At 38.3% G+C, this 16,469-nt stretch overlaps 1 protein-coding gene across 1 annotated transcript in view; it reads right to left on the bottom strand.

Moving 5' to 3' along the window:
* SMOC2 (SPARC related modular calcium binding 2) overlaps positions 1 to 16,469 on the bottom strand; it is a gene marked incomplete at its 5' end in the record, with an annotated part of 119,620 nt that overhangs the window by 24,402 nt on the left and 78,749 nt on the right. The window contains one exon of the mRNA XM_010288487.1: positions 13,347 to 13,429. Within this exon, the coding sequence (XP_010286789.1) occupies positions 13,347 to 13,429 (83 nt within the window). The remainder of the gene's footprint in view (positions 1 to 13,346; positions 13,430 to 16,469) is intronic.

Below are 16,469 nucleotides of genomic sequence, written 5' to 3' on the forward strand. Positions count from 1 at the left end.
AATATTTACAATGAATTGCTTGTAGATGACTTGCAGAGCAAGAGGTTTTAGCAAAAGACATTTCTAGATAGCAAATTCAAGAACTTCACAAGCATAAAGGGCAAAATTTGTGAATAATTTATTTCCCAAAATTATTCATGGATTTTTGCCATATGCTAACATCAGGAATCTATGAACAGTAGCACTCCTGCTGAGCTATAGAGAAGCAAATTCCTGAATCTTGTGAAGCATTCTGAATCCTTTGAAAGAATTCCCAGATGTTTGTATGGAGTAATTTCATTTCCTCCTCGAGGGCTCTCATTTGTGGAGGCCTACAAGTTGTATTGAACCCGAGGAATAACATCATGTATTTGAAAACCATTGAGATAGTCTTGTATACACTGTCCTCTTTGTGAACAAGAATATTTGTTCTACATCTCTTTACTGAGCCCAAAGAAACACATTCTCCACTTTCTAAATACCTGATGCAAAAAGGGACCTGGAGGAAAGCCAGCTGGCTTAAGTTCCACCAGTGTGAAACAGAGGTGACACATGTTGGCAGACTGAAGCACTTTGAGGAATTGGCAGGCACTTTCACTGCCTCTTCTGTTGATGGCATCTGTCCACCCATTGTCCAAGTGGCGTTGCAATCAGCTAAACTGTAAATTTGCCAGGGATCCTCTTGTTATTCTGTGTTTGTACAGTGCACGGAGCACTGGGATCCCAGACTATACAACTATAAACTATTGTGACACAAACAATTAACTATACTAAGCATGGAGACTTCCCAAGCTCATCTCTGGTCCCAGGTTCTCCGTATTAATACTAGCAAGTATGCCATCCTCTAGTTGTGGCTGCACCAAGGTTTGCAGCACTTCCTTACTTGTCTTTGGTCCCGCGTGACTAGGAGGTCATAACCTGGCATTACCTTTGAGCCTCAGATGGAAACTCTGCTTAATACTGATATTTTACTTTCTAAAATAAAATCAACCTCAATGAGAGTGTGCACCACTGATTTTGTCTCTTATGCTGGAGACCAGTTCAACTGGTCTTCTCAGCCAAACCATGTTAGTATCTAGAAAACACGAGCAACAAATATACTCTCTGATTGTCAGAGCCAGCCTTTTCCTGAAAAGTAAGTGAACAGAAAGATTAATGCAGCAGGCTAACATCTGAATATTTTCTTCAGAAAAATATACCTACTGATGTGAGATCGGATTATGAAAAATTTTTACTTCATGTTGTTCATTTTCCTTGACGAATGAGCTAAACTCATTGCTTGACACTTTCAGTCATTACTCAGCAGCCAAAACTGCTGTTATTTCTGTATTATGTATTAACTTACCCAAAACGTTAGGAAGTGGCAAGTCTTGCACTGGCTTAATTTTTCACAAGTCCTAACTTTGTAACTCTGCCTGGTTTTCAAAAAGTCACTGTCTGATACAAAGCAAAAATTACTAGAGTGGTTCATTATCAGCACAGGGTATTTTCAAAGTTGCTGGAAACAGAAAATCCCACTGGACTCACTGGGAACTAAGTGCTCATCTTATTTGAAAACTGGAACACTTCTCCAAGTTACTAAATGCAAAGAATAAATGCCTAACCGTTGCTGTTCCCTTTTAAAAATATAGCTGCAGATGTACATTCATTCAGAAATGAAAATATTTGTTTTCCCCTGTCCACAGATTGAACATGAGAGCTGTTTCTGCCAGATAATCAGGGAGAACTTGTATCCAAGTATGAAAACACAACAAAGCAAGATATCCATTTTGCAGGGAACAGCCTTACAAGTCAATGGCATGTTTTTATTCAGTTTATACCTATCAGATGAAAAAGGAGAAGCCCCATACCATGCGTCTTAGAGGAAAGTGTGTCTTATTATGCAACTCCCACTCACTGCCATGATAAGGTTCAGGTGTCATTTTTCATTATGATTACAGCCCTGGCAGACTAAAAGGTTTTCATCTTTTCCGTTCAGTCGTATGAGGTTTTCCTGCCATCTTTCAGATTGTGAGATGATAATAATTGCAGGCATTCTGTCAGAAAACACCGAGCTTATTCTACATCAATCTTCCCCTCTTCTTGTGTTGTTTTTTCTACTCCTCACCCAAGAACTGTAATAAAGTTGCCCCAACTTCTTATGAGATACCTCTCCCATGTCTTCACTGTACCAGAAATTATTTCAAGATTTTTTAAATGCATTTCTTGAAGCTTAGTAGCTTTAGGAATACAGCATCAAAGTTTGTTCAATGACAGCAACTATTTTAATCCCTTTTATGTTCCAGTGTGATCAAAGTTTCACTCTGCTTACTCTAGGATTTTATACTGGGCACAGAAAATACCTCAGTATCTATAGTCATGTACTTGCAAGTAGCTGTTTTAAAAGGGTCCAAGGTATTTTCATTGTAAACTTCAGACTTCTTTTCAAAGACAGTAAATATCTTGATTTTCTTAATATTCACATGTATTTTCTGCAGAGCCCTTGCTAAAATTAACAAAGCTGTTTAACGTGCACTGTTTTGCACTTTCTTTTGGATTTCTTGATTAGGCTGATCTCTGCATCAAAATGTTTTACATAAATACATTTCCTTCTTCTTTTTGGTATCAGAAAAAAAGAATAAAGATAAAAGGAGAGTAAATGCAATGTTCAGTAGAAAGGAAGGGCTCATAGCTCTCAATTCTAGAGCATCTCTGTTTATCCCCAGGAGAGCTAAATGCTATGCGCTTTTGAGCAGCTGAATACTGACTGACAGAAACCTCTTGAAGTACAGAGTATTAGTCCACGCACAGAGGCCTGGGGCTTGTCACCAGTAAGGAGAGATGAGCAGTCTACATGAAGTGCGAGTTTAAGGAGAATGAAGTTTAAGATTTCATTAGACTAAATTGGTTTCATGGGGCCATTAGTCATTCCCCTCCCCCTCCCTCTGACCCAATATCCACAGTGTAGGTAATATTCCAAATACTTGTCTTAAGTGATATAAAGGAGTATCAGAAAAAATGCTATTTTTCAAACAGATGCTCTCATACCCTAATACTATTGCCAGACTTATTTCCCTGCTAAAAGCACTCCAGAGTGGAACAGTGCAAGAAAAAACGTTGCTGCATGATCCAACCTCAGTTCAGTAGCATCAACCACAACAGAAACAAAGCCAGGCTGGATCTCACTGCTTGTGGAATACCACAGTTGTTCATTTTCATGATTTGTTCACGTGAGGTGTGAATTACATCATTTAACTTGAGCTATCAAAATATATTCAACTACTGATGTTAGCCATACTTGCTCCCTCTACAGTCAATGGACCCAGGCACTTCCAGAAAGAGATTCAACCTAAAACAGATACCAGTGGGACACAGAGACATCATTCTACCATAAGGATCTGAACTCATTGAATATTTATATATCAAAATCTCTACTCTACTTTTAGGTATTATAAAAATGATGATTTGCTTGAATGGGTAAGAATGAATGCCTTGAGGATTTTTTTGCCCCTCTTTGGTGCAATGACTACAAGCCTGTGATAGATTTTCCTACTCTGCCAAGTCTGGTTTGGCAGTAATGCACTCTGAGTTTCATCCAGGAGGGACGTGTATTATATCTTCTTGGTACAAGTTAATCTGCTATAGCATCACAAAGTCTGTCCAAACTTTCACTGACTTGCAAGATACCATTTGCTTTTACGTAGGAAGTTCACTGTTTTGATCACTGTTTTGATCACTGTTAACGGGTGGGCTCCTTACTATAAACAGTTCAGAGATATCCAAGTAAAATTACACCATGTGGAGGTACAGAAGTGCTAAATATAAACACAGATTTAAAGAGCCGTTAGAAACTTTTCAGTAAAAGACAAATAAATATTAACTGTCTCTAAATTAGCTCAATGTTTTAATAATGCTCATGATAATGAAATTGTTATCCATGAGGCTGTTCTGCTATTTAAAAGAAAAACATATGTGTTCATCCAAAGCTTTTTCACTGCTGGATTTAGAATACTGTATGTATTGAATTATGGATTAAATGTATGGATTAAAATGTCTACATAAATTAAAAGTAGGAATTAAAATATCTTTCTGAAATGTCTTTTTTCATCTTTACTGAAGTTTTATGGTGAACAGGCTTCACTTATTGTGTTAATTCTCACTGAGGGGAAAACAAATATGTGTATTTATATATATATGTATGCATATATACAATCACTCCAAAATCATCATTTCCCTAGTAAAGATCACAGAACCATAGAATAGTTGGGGTTGGAAAGGAAGATGGAAGAAAAGGGTCCATCTTTATCAGAATCAATGGCAAAACCATCAAGTGCGGGGGGCACATTTATCTACATATTTACACCATTGATGAGCATAAACCAGCACAGCTTCATGAGAGTCAGTGGACCATTTCTGTGCATTCAGAAAAGGCATTTCTGGGGGAAAGCATTCTCTCACTTAATCATTCTGTGTCCCAGAAGACAAAAAAAACACAATCAGAAACTCAACTGGAGAGTGTTGGTGCAGAGACAGTGACTGTACAGCTGCTGGGTGACAACCTCCCAGGAAGCCAGCCCGACACAAGAGAACGTGCCTTTCTGGGCATGTGTCCTCTGGAGGTATCCCACTGCAGGGACCTTCTCAGTTCCCACTGAGGGCAGGACCCAATGGCACAGAGCAGCACAGCAGGCAGGGCTGCTGTACTTAACAAGGGATTTGGCTGGAAAAGGAGAACAGCAACAACTGAGGTGAGAAACAGAATTTATATTCTTTGGCATAGCCTCCAGCATTTTTTTTTAATGCTGAGAAGCAAATGAAGTCAGTGTTTATTAGTGTTAATATAGCTTTTTAAAGTAAACATTAAATTATAGGTTAATATTAAATAGTGCAATGAATGAAATACTATTGCTGAGCCAGGAGCATCACCTCTAATTAGCCAGCTTTTCTCTTTTGCTAGCTGTGACACAGCTGTGTCTTTCACTGGTGCTTTACTACTAATTCAAATGCTTTCACTGTCATGTTTTTAGACACATTCACACAGAACTGGAAGTTACAGCAGCTCTTAAGTTATGTGCTTAATAGAATTAAAGAATTTTTTTTGTTTCTGATATTCGTATTTCTGCTTCAGTTTTGGGGGAAGATATTGTTTAGTTAAGAAATGACTACAAATTGAGGCAAAAATACAGCAATATGAGGAACTGCGGCCAGACGATTAGTAATTAAAGGCAGGATGGGGAGATGGACAGAAGAGGGTGTGCAGGAAATAAATGTGATCTGCAGAGCTTTGAAAAATAATTTGCAGGCCTGCCTTCCTCTGGAGCAAAACTGCCCGCTGGGAGACTACAATATAATCATGCAGCCAGACAATAGGGTAATAATATCGAAGCTACTAAACCCAAAATCCCAGCCAGACTGGTGTAGGTTAAAGAGACAGAGTCCTCGTTGGAGGTTCGGCTGCTCTGAAGCCACGTTCCTCAGGACCTACTGCTGCAGACCTCCCTCTCTATACAGAGGTTTGACCATACGTAGTCGTGAGAGGGACTGCCTTAGCCCAACGTCCTCCCCAGGCCACCGCTCCTCAGTACTCAGACAACCTCTCGTGCTACAGTGTGGGCAGCCTGCCTGAGCCGGCGCTTGCCATACCAGCCCGTGTGCTGCGCGCACCCCTCGGCCCACCCACCCAGCGTACGGGCGCTGCGTTAGCCGCGCCGCGCAGGCCCCCTCTCTGACAACACATCTTCGCCCGGTCAGCATCCCCCACCGCCTCCGCCTCAGGCTGCCAGCACAGGGTAACTGTAGCGGACGTAACAGGTGGAAAGGGCCCTTCACTGAGCTGTCGCTAACCTGTATGAGGCCTATGGTATTGGAACGGCATCCAGCTGCTCAGGGTAGCAGAGGGCTGGAAAGTCAGGCTTCCTTCTGCAGCCCCGTACATTCCAGGAGATAGCTACTGCTCTAGAGGGGGAAGCAGCCATTCCCCTGCCTCCCCCAGCGCTACAGGGCTGCGGAGGAGCAAGCCCGGCCTCCAGCACCCCTCTGCACCTCTCTGTTGAGCCTCGCTTCTCCCGCCCTCCCTGCAGGCCCTGCCAGGCTCCAGGCAGGCCCCCTCCTTCATCCTTGTGCCAGGCAGCTCTTCAGTCCTGCCACCACTGCCATGAAGGCTCACACCGGCTTTGCACCAGCATCTCCTGGTCACAGCTCAAACGCTTAACTGGGCAGGTCTGCTCCACATACAGCCTTTTTTCCAAGTATCTCCTGGAAAATAAAGCAGTATAGAGCTCAAGACGATCATTACAGGCCCATTCAAAACGGCCAGCAACTTCAAATGGTTGTTTGACCACTCGGAGCTTTAAGATTCAATAGCAGAAAGGGATATTTTTATATTAGCTCATGCAGCAAAAAAGCTGACTACATCATAAAAATATAACCCTTTTAAATCACAGCTCAGTGGAGAACGTTGAAGCTCATGGGAAGGCAGGCATACATACATAATCTGCATTATCATCAGAAATACTCAATTACTTAACTGATACCTTTAAAAATAAGCAAAGTGTTAGTCATTCAAACATTTAAGAATGTGTAGTAAGGTAAGATTATTTTCTACTCGGTGCCGGTACTGGACTACACAGATGAAACAAAGAACTGTGTGAAACTACAGTAAGCAAGATGAGGCAGACCAGTGGTGGTACCTCAACATTTTAGCTAAGAAATCGTCTGGTAGCTTATGAAATCTGATGTGCTCAAGGTCAAAAGCGGAGCAACTGTAAAAGTATAATTCTCAAAAGGAGAAACAGTTAAGCCTCTATCACTTTCTTTTTTTTTAAAGCTGCCTTTGAACTAAAACACTTTATATGATGGCTGTTTGGCTGTGGCTCTTGCATCATCGTGGTTTGAGCGTTTCCGATTATTTTGCTTTAACTTTGGAAAAGAAGATGCACTGCCAACAACCAAAAGCAAACTGTACTTATCCACACACAGTTCACCCATAACTTAAATCTGAGTTTTGCTCCACAAAATATAAATTGTTCAAGGTCAGTGATGGATTATCCCACCAGAAACAGAGTAAATAAAGCCATTACAGTAGGAAGAACATTGGGCAGTTAGAATACTTTTGTTTTTCTTAAGTAACACAAATGTGAAATAAAGAAATGAGTTAAACAGCTTTTTTCTCTTTCAAAAGAAAATATTAAGTTTTTGAATGCCAAGGTTAAACTAAGCTTATGAAGACCCATAGGACAAAACAATAGCTGAGAACAGAGTCACTACTAGGCTGTGAAATCAGAAAATAACCTGTAGTTCAACGCAACCATATTTAAGGAAGAGTTTTAAGGGAACTTTTTTGTTATTAAGTAAGATGATTGACTAGAAAAGGGACATGCATTAAGACATTTCAATTAAGTAATATTTTAACATTCTTAGCTTGACTTAAACTGTAGACCGTCACAGTACCAACACAGCAATCAGCAGAGCTTAGGTCCTGGATGGAAAGCAGTGTTTTTTTGGTTTTGGGTTGCGGGGAGGAGGGGGAAGTGGTCTATACTCCCGTCCAAACTGAGAATCGAAATCTGTCTCACAGAGGCTGAGCAAAGATGCCAATTTTTCTAATTTGGATCCTTCTTGTATCACAGAATAAACCCTAGACATTAAAATTGGAAACGTTTCAGATGGTTATTAACTCAATGCTATCAAAAACCCAAAATATTGAACTTTTTGGAGAAATGCTCTAGGATCAAAAATTGTAATGAGAAGCATCTGAAGTAAGGTCTTCCAGAGAGCTGCAGGATTGCCAGGAAGGAGAAAAATAAGAGAGAAATGCCAATCTCATTTCACCAGTAGAAATCTACAGTGACTTCAATGCAATTGATGCATTCTACTGCATTCCAGCTGGGTTAACTGAGATCAGCATCTCAGGAAAAAGAAATATTCAGCAGTGAAGAGCTACGCTATTTCAAGAAAATAGAAAAAGGAGACTTTCAGGACTTTTAGTAGACGGACCTACTGTATCTGCACATTCCCCCAAGTCAGTAGATTGTATTACTCTTACAGTCTATAAGGCACTGTCATTTCCAAACTACAGTTTCCCCTCCCAAAATGTCCTTTTGTATGAGAGGAAGCATCACAACTATAGGAACTTCAAAAAACATACTGTATTAAAGAAAAGGAGAAACTTAAACAAACCAAAATGAAATGTAAGCAAAACTAATGGTCTGACTTAAAGCCACAAAACCATATAAACCCAGTAAAGTCTGAAAATCCAGCTTGGCATTGTGTCCATCTCTCAAGCCTGTGAGCCCTTCACTCATTTGTAGTTCGCTGTTTTTTGAGGGTTTTTTCTGCACAAAAGATAAGGGTACTTCTAATTAAAGAATGTTGTGTGAGGAAAATCACATTTCTCATAATACTTTTCAAATTTTTCCCTTACTTTTCAAATTTCAGGTCTTGGTAATACAAATTATATTACAGGAAAAACAGATAAATTCCCAGAGACAATTAAGAGACAATATAAAAATCTTAAACTATTTAAAGGATTATCCAAATTTTATCCAGCTCTCACACACAGCAGAGTCTAAAACAGAACCTTCTTGCATTCAATGCATGATTTTTAATAAGAAAAAGATTTGCACTTGAGGTAAATTAGCCAAGTGGTCTGGCACTGTCTCAATATGTTATCATGTCTTGCTCTCTTACATATCCAAGTGTCTTTCTTCCAGGTTGCTTAGAGCAGAGGCAAGACTAGCTTTACGAACAGGTAGCTTATCCATTGCCTAAGGCACTGGTCTCCAAAGTGGGGTGCACATACCCCGGGGGGGGCACAAGACAGTCCACTGGAGTGCAGGAAGAAAATGTTTTTTGTAATATTAATAAATAAGATTTTAAAAATTAAAATTGTGTTTATTTCATCTTTATTTCATCCTTTTTTAATTTCTATAATTGGGTATATTTTACAATGCACTTAGTACATTAGTACAGTGGTACATCTACACAATTTATAAATAAATATACATCTATTGAGGGTGAGTGCTGAAGAATATTTTACTGATTATTAAAAACTAGTGAATAGTGAACCCTTTTAAATGCTCTTGACCAGCTGGTGCAGAAAACTGAATTTTTTTTTAACACACCAGTTATCCAAAAGTCTGAAATAAAGCATTCAAAACCCTTTACAGAATATGTTGATTCATCACAGGGCTTCCATTTTACTGTATAACACAGAGGAGAACAAAGGATCAAAATAAGAACATTTCAAAACTCTGACCATGAGAAAATTAAAAAACCCTTGTTTCCCCAGTATGTGACATTCTCTAGACTTCTTTTTGGGTTCATTTTCATTATCTTGGAATAACTAGTTTCTGAGAAGGATCAAAACCACAAGTAACCTCAGAAAAATGCTTTGGCTTTAAAAAAAGGACTAGAAATCTAATGGGAAGAATTATTATTATATAACTTCCAGCCCAATCTAATAGATACAGGTGGCTTGGATCGTTCTTACAAACATTAGATTAGCCTTCAATTTCAGATGCTTTATATTAAGTTACCCTTAGGATGTGAGGATATATTCTTAGCTCAGTTGAAATCAGTGGGAATTTTGCCATATACTCCAAGGGGCCCTTACCCTCTATAATTTTGCCTTAAAGAGGTATCAGTGTTTGCCAAAAACTGCATCTTGATTTATTTGCAAATTATTGCTAAAAATATTTGGCTTAACATGTTGTGGGTTCAAATTTTCAGGTGGCATAAATCAGCGTAGCTGCAGAACTATGCCAATTTAATCCACCTGAGGATGTACCGGTGGGTTTTATCCTGTTTAAGATCATTCATAGCAGTAAAGTAATTGTTTTAGAATCTTCCTCATTTTTCAGTCACAGTGGTTTCACCCAGGGCTACTGCATTTTTGTGGGTATAAGCTGCAAATCAAGCAAGCCCATCCTTTCAAAAATGTATTATTCCTTGAAAGTAAGTACACAATTAACCTAAATTTTTTATTCAGTCCTGGCACCACTCAGCAATCAGATGCTGTATTTAAATTTAGACAACAAAAATGCAAACATGCCTTTGCAACATTGCTTACAATAGAGAAACTTTGAATAACAGTGGTTCATTTCTGCTAAACACTTGATTTGTATTAGCCATTTGTGCGATTTTATGTGTTAACAACTAGCCATACCTGTTCAAAATCCTCTTTCAACCTCCCTTTCTTAAAAACTATCTAAAGTAAACTCAATTCACTATTACTTGATGAAGTGTTTGTATGATAAGAGAGAAATTTGCCAGTTGAGGACTTGGGCATGTAATGGACTAGCTGAGAGAGAAAAAAAAGAAAGCCTTAAGAGAGAGAAAAATTAAAATAAACACCTTAACACAACTGCAACTGTGGAGTAACCTCTTCCCTCAGTTACTTCTATAGGCATGTACTTACTCCATGCTGCTGCAGAATAGAATAGGGAGGTTTTTCTAGCTAACCCATAAGTATTTAAGAAATGTTAGGAAATATTGGTATTTGCCTTATTTTAAAATAATATAAAGCACTTGGATATCAAAGATTAAGCAACGTAAGATATGGGAGAACAAATCCATGTCATACATAATAACTTATTATAATTATGAACTCACATTACTGCAGTGGTTTATTGGGCTAAAGTTCCCATAATATAAAATACCATAAAGTAGAAAAACAAAATCAAAAGACCATTGCCTAACTTAAAGAAAATGCGTTTATCAGGTAGGAGTTTACAGCACAGAAATTTCTTGTTAATTATTTCACAAAAAGTATCTTGACTTTGGATAAACCTTTATTACTGTACTGTATAAAATCACTACCAGTTTGGGTAAGAAATAGATGTCTGAAATCTTAAAACCCTTCACCCGCCCATCCTCCCTCTAAGATTCCAGCTAGCAAATGCTTCTTCATTTTAAGTAAAAGGTAGGAGTGAGCAGCAAGTGATATCTTTTAGTAAGTACGAAACTTGTTTCTTCAGCTTCTGTTCTGTTATACCCTCTTCTGAGTGCAAGTTCTTTTCACTCAGAAAAAACACACAAAATCAAATAATTATCCAAGTCTGTAACTACGCAAGTGTTGTTTGAAATGAATTGTTGAAGATGGCCACCTTTCCATTGGTTTCCATGGACTGAAGATTGTAAAATATCATAGAATAGTGTGGGTTGGAAGGGACCTTTAAAGGTCATCTAGTCCAACCCCCCTGCAGGGAGCAGGGACAGCTTCAAGACCAGGTTGCTCAGAGCCCCGTCCAACCTGACCTGGAATGTTTCCAGGAATGGGGCATCTACCACCTCTCTGGGCAACCTGGGCCAGTGTTTCATCACGCTCATTGTGAAACATTTCTTCCTTAGACCTAGTCTGAATCTACACTCTTGCAGTTTAAAACTGTTACCCCTTGTCCTATCGCTACAGGCCCTGCTAAAAAGTCTGTCCCCATCTTTCTTATAAGCCCCCTTTAAGTATTGAAAGGCCGCAATAAGGTCCAAAATATTTTCCAAATTATCCGTGAAATACCTGCTAACTTCCCTGAAGTTACAACAGCAGTAAGTAACTTCAGTAAGCAAATACTGACTGATGAAATGATGGATAAACATCATCAATCTGACTGTCAACAGGGGTGTATTTCCCACTAGGTTTCACATATCTGAGGTTTTATGTGGTGCATGAGGTTCTTGCTGAACTCTGTGAGCAGCTAACAGCAAAACTGCAAGTCAGGCATGCTCCATCCCTTTTTTGTGAAGGAAGATAAATGGGGGAAATTTGCTAAGAGCCATGAAATTCATGCTCCAAATTGAATTTTTAGTGTTTAGTTTTTTATCTTTTAGTATATATATATGTTCAGTACTTTAAGTGATAAGTCATAATGCAGAGTGAGTACCTCACTCATTTGACCCTGTCTCCCACTGTCTGTCTCATAAAGTAATCAACATCTACCTAAAAAACTAACCAGATTTTCTGCCCCATTACTAGTCCTTTAGGAGGCTGTTGCCTCACTGCTTTAATAGTTGGAAACCACTTTACAGCTCAGGGTAGCATATGTATTTTTCTTGTGACAAAATTGTCACAGAGGAAAACAGTTTCTTTTCCTCATCATCCCAGAGGAACAATATCACCTCCGGACCTCATCTTGTTTGTTTAAATGAAGCAAGTGCTAGCTGCCTTCTCTTGGAAAGTCACTGCTTTCCCTGATACAATAGTGCTAGTTAACTTCTCCTGTGTATCTATTTTTGTGAACACGGATGATCAGAATTGTACCCATATTTCTAGATAAAATCCAGAAAAAACAATAGGGCTACCTAAAATGGCATGAATGTTACCTTGCCTGCCTTGACTGTCCCGTTCATGTCTGTCTGTCCCATCATACCTATCTAGATATGTTTTTGGGTCACACTTGCCATCTTTACAGCCACAGTAATTGGTTGGCTTATAGTTAATCCTATGATTGATTCCTTTATATGTAGAACACAACATATAATTATATATGGTATAATAACATATCATTCATATTTCCTACTTCTTTTATTATTATACCTAGTAATTAAATTTGTTTCATGACAGAGAGTATTAATGTGTGCTTCATTCAATATGAAATTCAACACTGATGGGCATGTTTAGTTCAGAATTATTGTCTAGATGGTTTTTTAGGTGGTTAAGCTGAAATATTTTTCATGACACAAAAAATCTGCCCACATTATTTGCTTGTTTCTGGTTCTTTACAATAGTTGACAGTGATTCATAATTCCCTCATAACATATGCAATATCACTAAACCTGCTACACCTCAAGTTATTCAAACATATTAAAAGGCCATTTCAAAAATAGAGCAAGTCTACTGACTTCTGTGTAGCACAACCATCCAGAGATAAGACCTCTCAAACACTTATAAAAAGTGTGAAAAAAAGTAAAATCTAATAAACACCAAGGTTTGTTCCTACAATAGAGAAGAATAAAATAATATTATTCTGAGGTAAATTTACAATGGTACTCTTGGAAAAGTACGTAGATGATACATTGTTTAGACTGATTTGAAGACAGAGGCCAATTTCCCATGGATTTTTCTAGAACAAGGATTATGAAGTATGGGCCACGTTATTCTGGACATACTTTCTGACTTCTCTGGTATGACAACAGCAACAAATAATTCCAGTTAGTAAATGTGGCTGCCTTTAAACTATGGAGAAAAATGAGCCTTATTTTTTCTGACAACACCCCAAGACCCATATTTACATACATTTTTCCAAAGTCAGAGACTTCAGTCAGTGGCAAATCAATATAACAATATCTAAAAGATACACTGCTTTGCTATAGGGTAAGAAATTGCTTTCTAATTTATTTCAGTGAATAAACAAAGCATTGGAATGCATGAAAGAAAATTTATCTATTTCACTGACCTTGAAGCTGGCGTCCTTTGTACAAATCCTTTGTTTTGGTTGGATGAGCTCTGGCACCATTATCACACTTAGGTTGTTCATACCTAAAGAACAAACAGGAAGAGAATAAAACCAGCCAACGTTAATGTGATTTAGAATGAGTTTCCAATGTTGTAGTCCAAATTAAACTTCTTTTATTCAGGGAATAAGCTTGTTTTCCATTCAGAGGGGGCAATGCATGTTCATCTGCCTATTTTCCACTTACCTCAAAGAAGCCAGCACATATTTATTCTCCTGGGGTTGATACCAAACTAAAAAATTATTATCTATTCCAAAGTCTATTGAAAAAGACACCAAAAAACCACAAAACCAAAACCAAAGTCATGTTCTCCTCTCACCTACCGAATCAAAAATCCATAAACAATATGACAAATTCTAACATCTGACACAGTATTCGTGTTGGGAAACACCAGAGAAGCAATTTCAAAATCACAGCAAGGCAGGTACTGGAGTTAGTTACTACTGCAGTGCTAAAGCCATGTGCTACTGCATTCTCTAAAAAAAAAAAAAAATTCTTTACATAAGGGCTAACCATGAACACCTAACATTTTGAACAAGAGCAAAGAATTGATACGGTTTGCAGAAGGAAGGGAATTGGGCTGGAATAGCTTGAAATGGATTGTGAAAAAGATTGAATCTCCACCTGCTACTTGAATATTCCAGTTCCTCTATGCTTTCTGAGTTTACTTAAAGTCACTTTGTTTGTCCACCTGGTAACAAGAAACTGTGTGCTATTTGTATTTCCAACAAACATTGACTTACACAACACCACTAGCAATATCTTTTATGCCAGACTGGGAGGCATGGGAGCATCTACTGCTGAATCTCGTTTTTTCTTATGTCACACTATTGTTGCATGGTGGTTTTTCACTCAGCTTGACAGAATCTTTTTCTGAGAAATTTTCTTGTCTCGTTCTCCTAAAGAAGCTTGAAGCTGCAGAACTGAGTGTGTAGCATTTCACAGAAAGTTTCAATCCTCAGTTAAACACACTTAGTAATATGACTTGTGTCCACATACATGTGTGTGCACATATATACCTGTTCATTGAATCTGTGTTCTTTCATATTTCATAAAACTGCTAATCTTTCTTTGAAATTCTCCTATTCTAAGTTCACCAAAATGACATTTAATGAGCAGCATACTAAAATGTCTAATTAAAATATAGTAATCCAAAATTTTTGAATAAAATATTCTTTTTAAAAGCATTAAATGGTGGCTATATCCTGGGTTCAGGCCAGACTGCCCGTAAAAACAATACCTAAGTGTTCTGATCTTAATTATCAGGTGGAATGAAAAAAAAAAAAAAATATTTTTCCTTTCAGTGCTTAATTTATTTCCACGTCATCTGATGAAACTGCCCACTGGCCCATCAAATTTTGGCTCCTGCAAGAAGGTACAGGGTTGTTTTCATGGACCTGGGAGAGCTACAGGCACTTTTTTCACCTAAAAAATGGCAGGAATAGAAGCTGCTTTGATATGGGTTGGATTCAGATACCTGATGGATTACTACTTCAATCAGCCACGAAACGAGTGAAAGGGAAACCTCTGAGCAATACTCACTAATGCAGTATCTGGCAACCAGCCTGGTCCTCAATTCATCTGATACCTGACTCTGCATTCCCCTTGTCTTCTTCCGTTATTGTTGCCTACGCTTTCTTTTGGGGCCTCCACTCTTCCTCCCTTTTGGCTCATATTTTTGTTAAATACACAGGTAGTTCATCATATACAAATTAAATCTACTAAAGCCCAATAGGTGTTAAAATGCTGCAATGTGAGAAGTCTACGTATAACTCTTTAAAGCAACTGAAGAAAGAAAATTAATCATTAGAAATTTACCATACAGGAACAGCCATGCTAAGAATACTGATAAGAAAAACACACTTGCCTTCGTTTTCACTGGAAAAGAGTGGGAAACAGATAGCATGTCAGAATGGAGCACTGTCAGGTTAAGAGTAATGTAGTCAAAAGACATCCCAAGTTACTCTTTTGAATTTTAAAGGGGAAAGAAACCTTAGCAGTGAATGTATATCTAGAGTCAGTACAGACTTATGAAGGCTGCCTTATGCCTCTGAGCAGTCTGCTGGGAAGCAGAGATTTACTGAAGTGTACAAAGGTGTAGAGGATGGAGGCTTTCACAGGGTTTCTACAGTATTGGCAGCCTCATGAAGCAGCTGATTCATGTTCTTTAAATTTAGAGAATCTTGCGTAAGTGGATTGAGGATTACTTTGCCCATGGTCCTAGTTGCTAAAAAGTTGCATGTGAGAACACAGATTCATGGCCCTGCTGAGAAAAAAGGCTGAGGGTCAGCTGTGATGTCCAAGAAACATTGGGAACCAGCTGGTGAGGACCATACTGATAGACTTTCAGGGGAATGATATATTACCTCCTTTTAGTCAAATGGTTGTTTCCTCTAGGCTTTCATAAGCCAGCTTTATACCACAAACTTCACCTATTTCTTGTGAGTTTTTCTGTCTTAAATGTCCCAGAGTGGTTCTTCATTCACACATCTTCATTTTAACTCTAGAATGAGATATTTTTTCTGGAATACCTTCACTGAAAAATTATTTATCTTTTTTTCAGATGACAGGACATTAGAAGGTGAATGAGTATTAATAAATTCCCTTCATTTTTTTTAATGCTACTACTATTTATTGTGGTATTCAGAGCCTGATCATATGACAAATTTCACCCTCATGAATGTATTGAGAACAAACAACAAGCAAAATGCTAAGCTGTTATGGCAGCAGCTTTCTAGATCCGTCTACCCTTCCACTGTTGTCCCCTAGTGATTCGATCCAATTTTGCAGAACAGAGATTCCAGGATGCAATGAATCCATCTTGCTAACAGGAGTACTAATGCTATCAGTTCCTGCAGTAGAGTTTTTACAGGTACTCTTCTAATTTGTATTTTGCAGTGGAAACCTGGGAGGTAGTATACACCATTTTGCATGAGATGCTAGTTCTTTAAACAAGGGCAAACTCACATGTTTACTCTTTCCATTCTGTGAGAAAGAATTACAAAAAGGCAACTGCATATTTATCGTCATATTCTGATCCCCCTTTGTTTCCCTCTGCTAGAGAA

Source organism: Phaethon lepturus, unplaced genomic scaffold (genome assembly GCF_000687285.1).
Source record: "Phaethon lepturus isolate BGI_N335 unplaced genomic scaffold, ASM68728v1 scaffold3606, whole genome shotgun sequence".
Lineage (NCBI taxonomy): Eukaryota > Metazoa > Chordata > Aves > Phaethontiformes > Phaethontidae > Phaethon > Phaethon lepturus.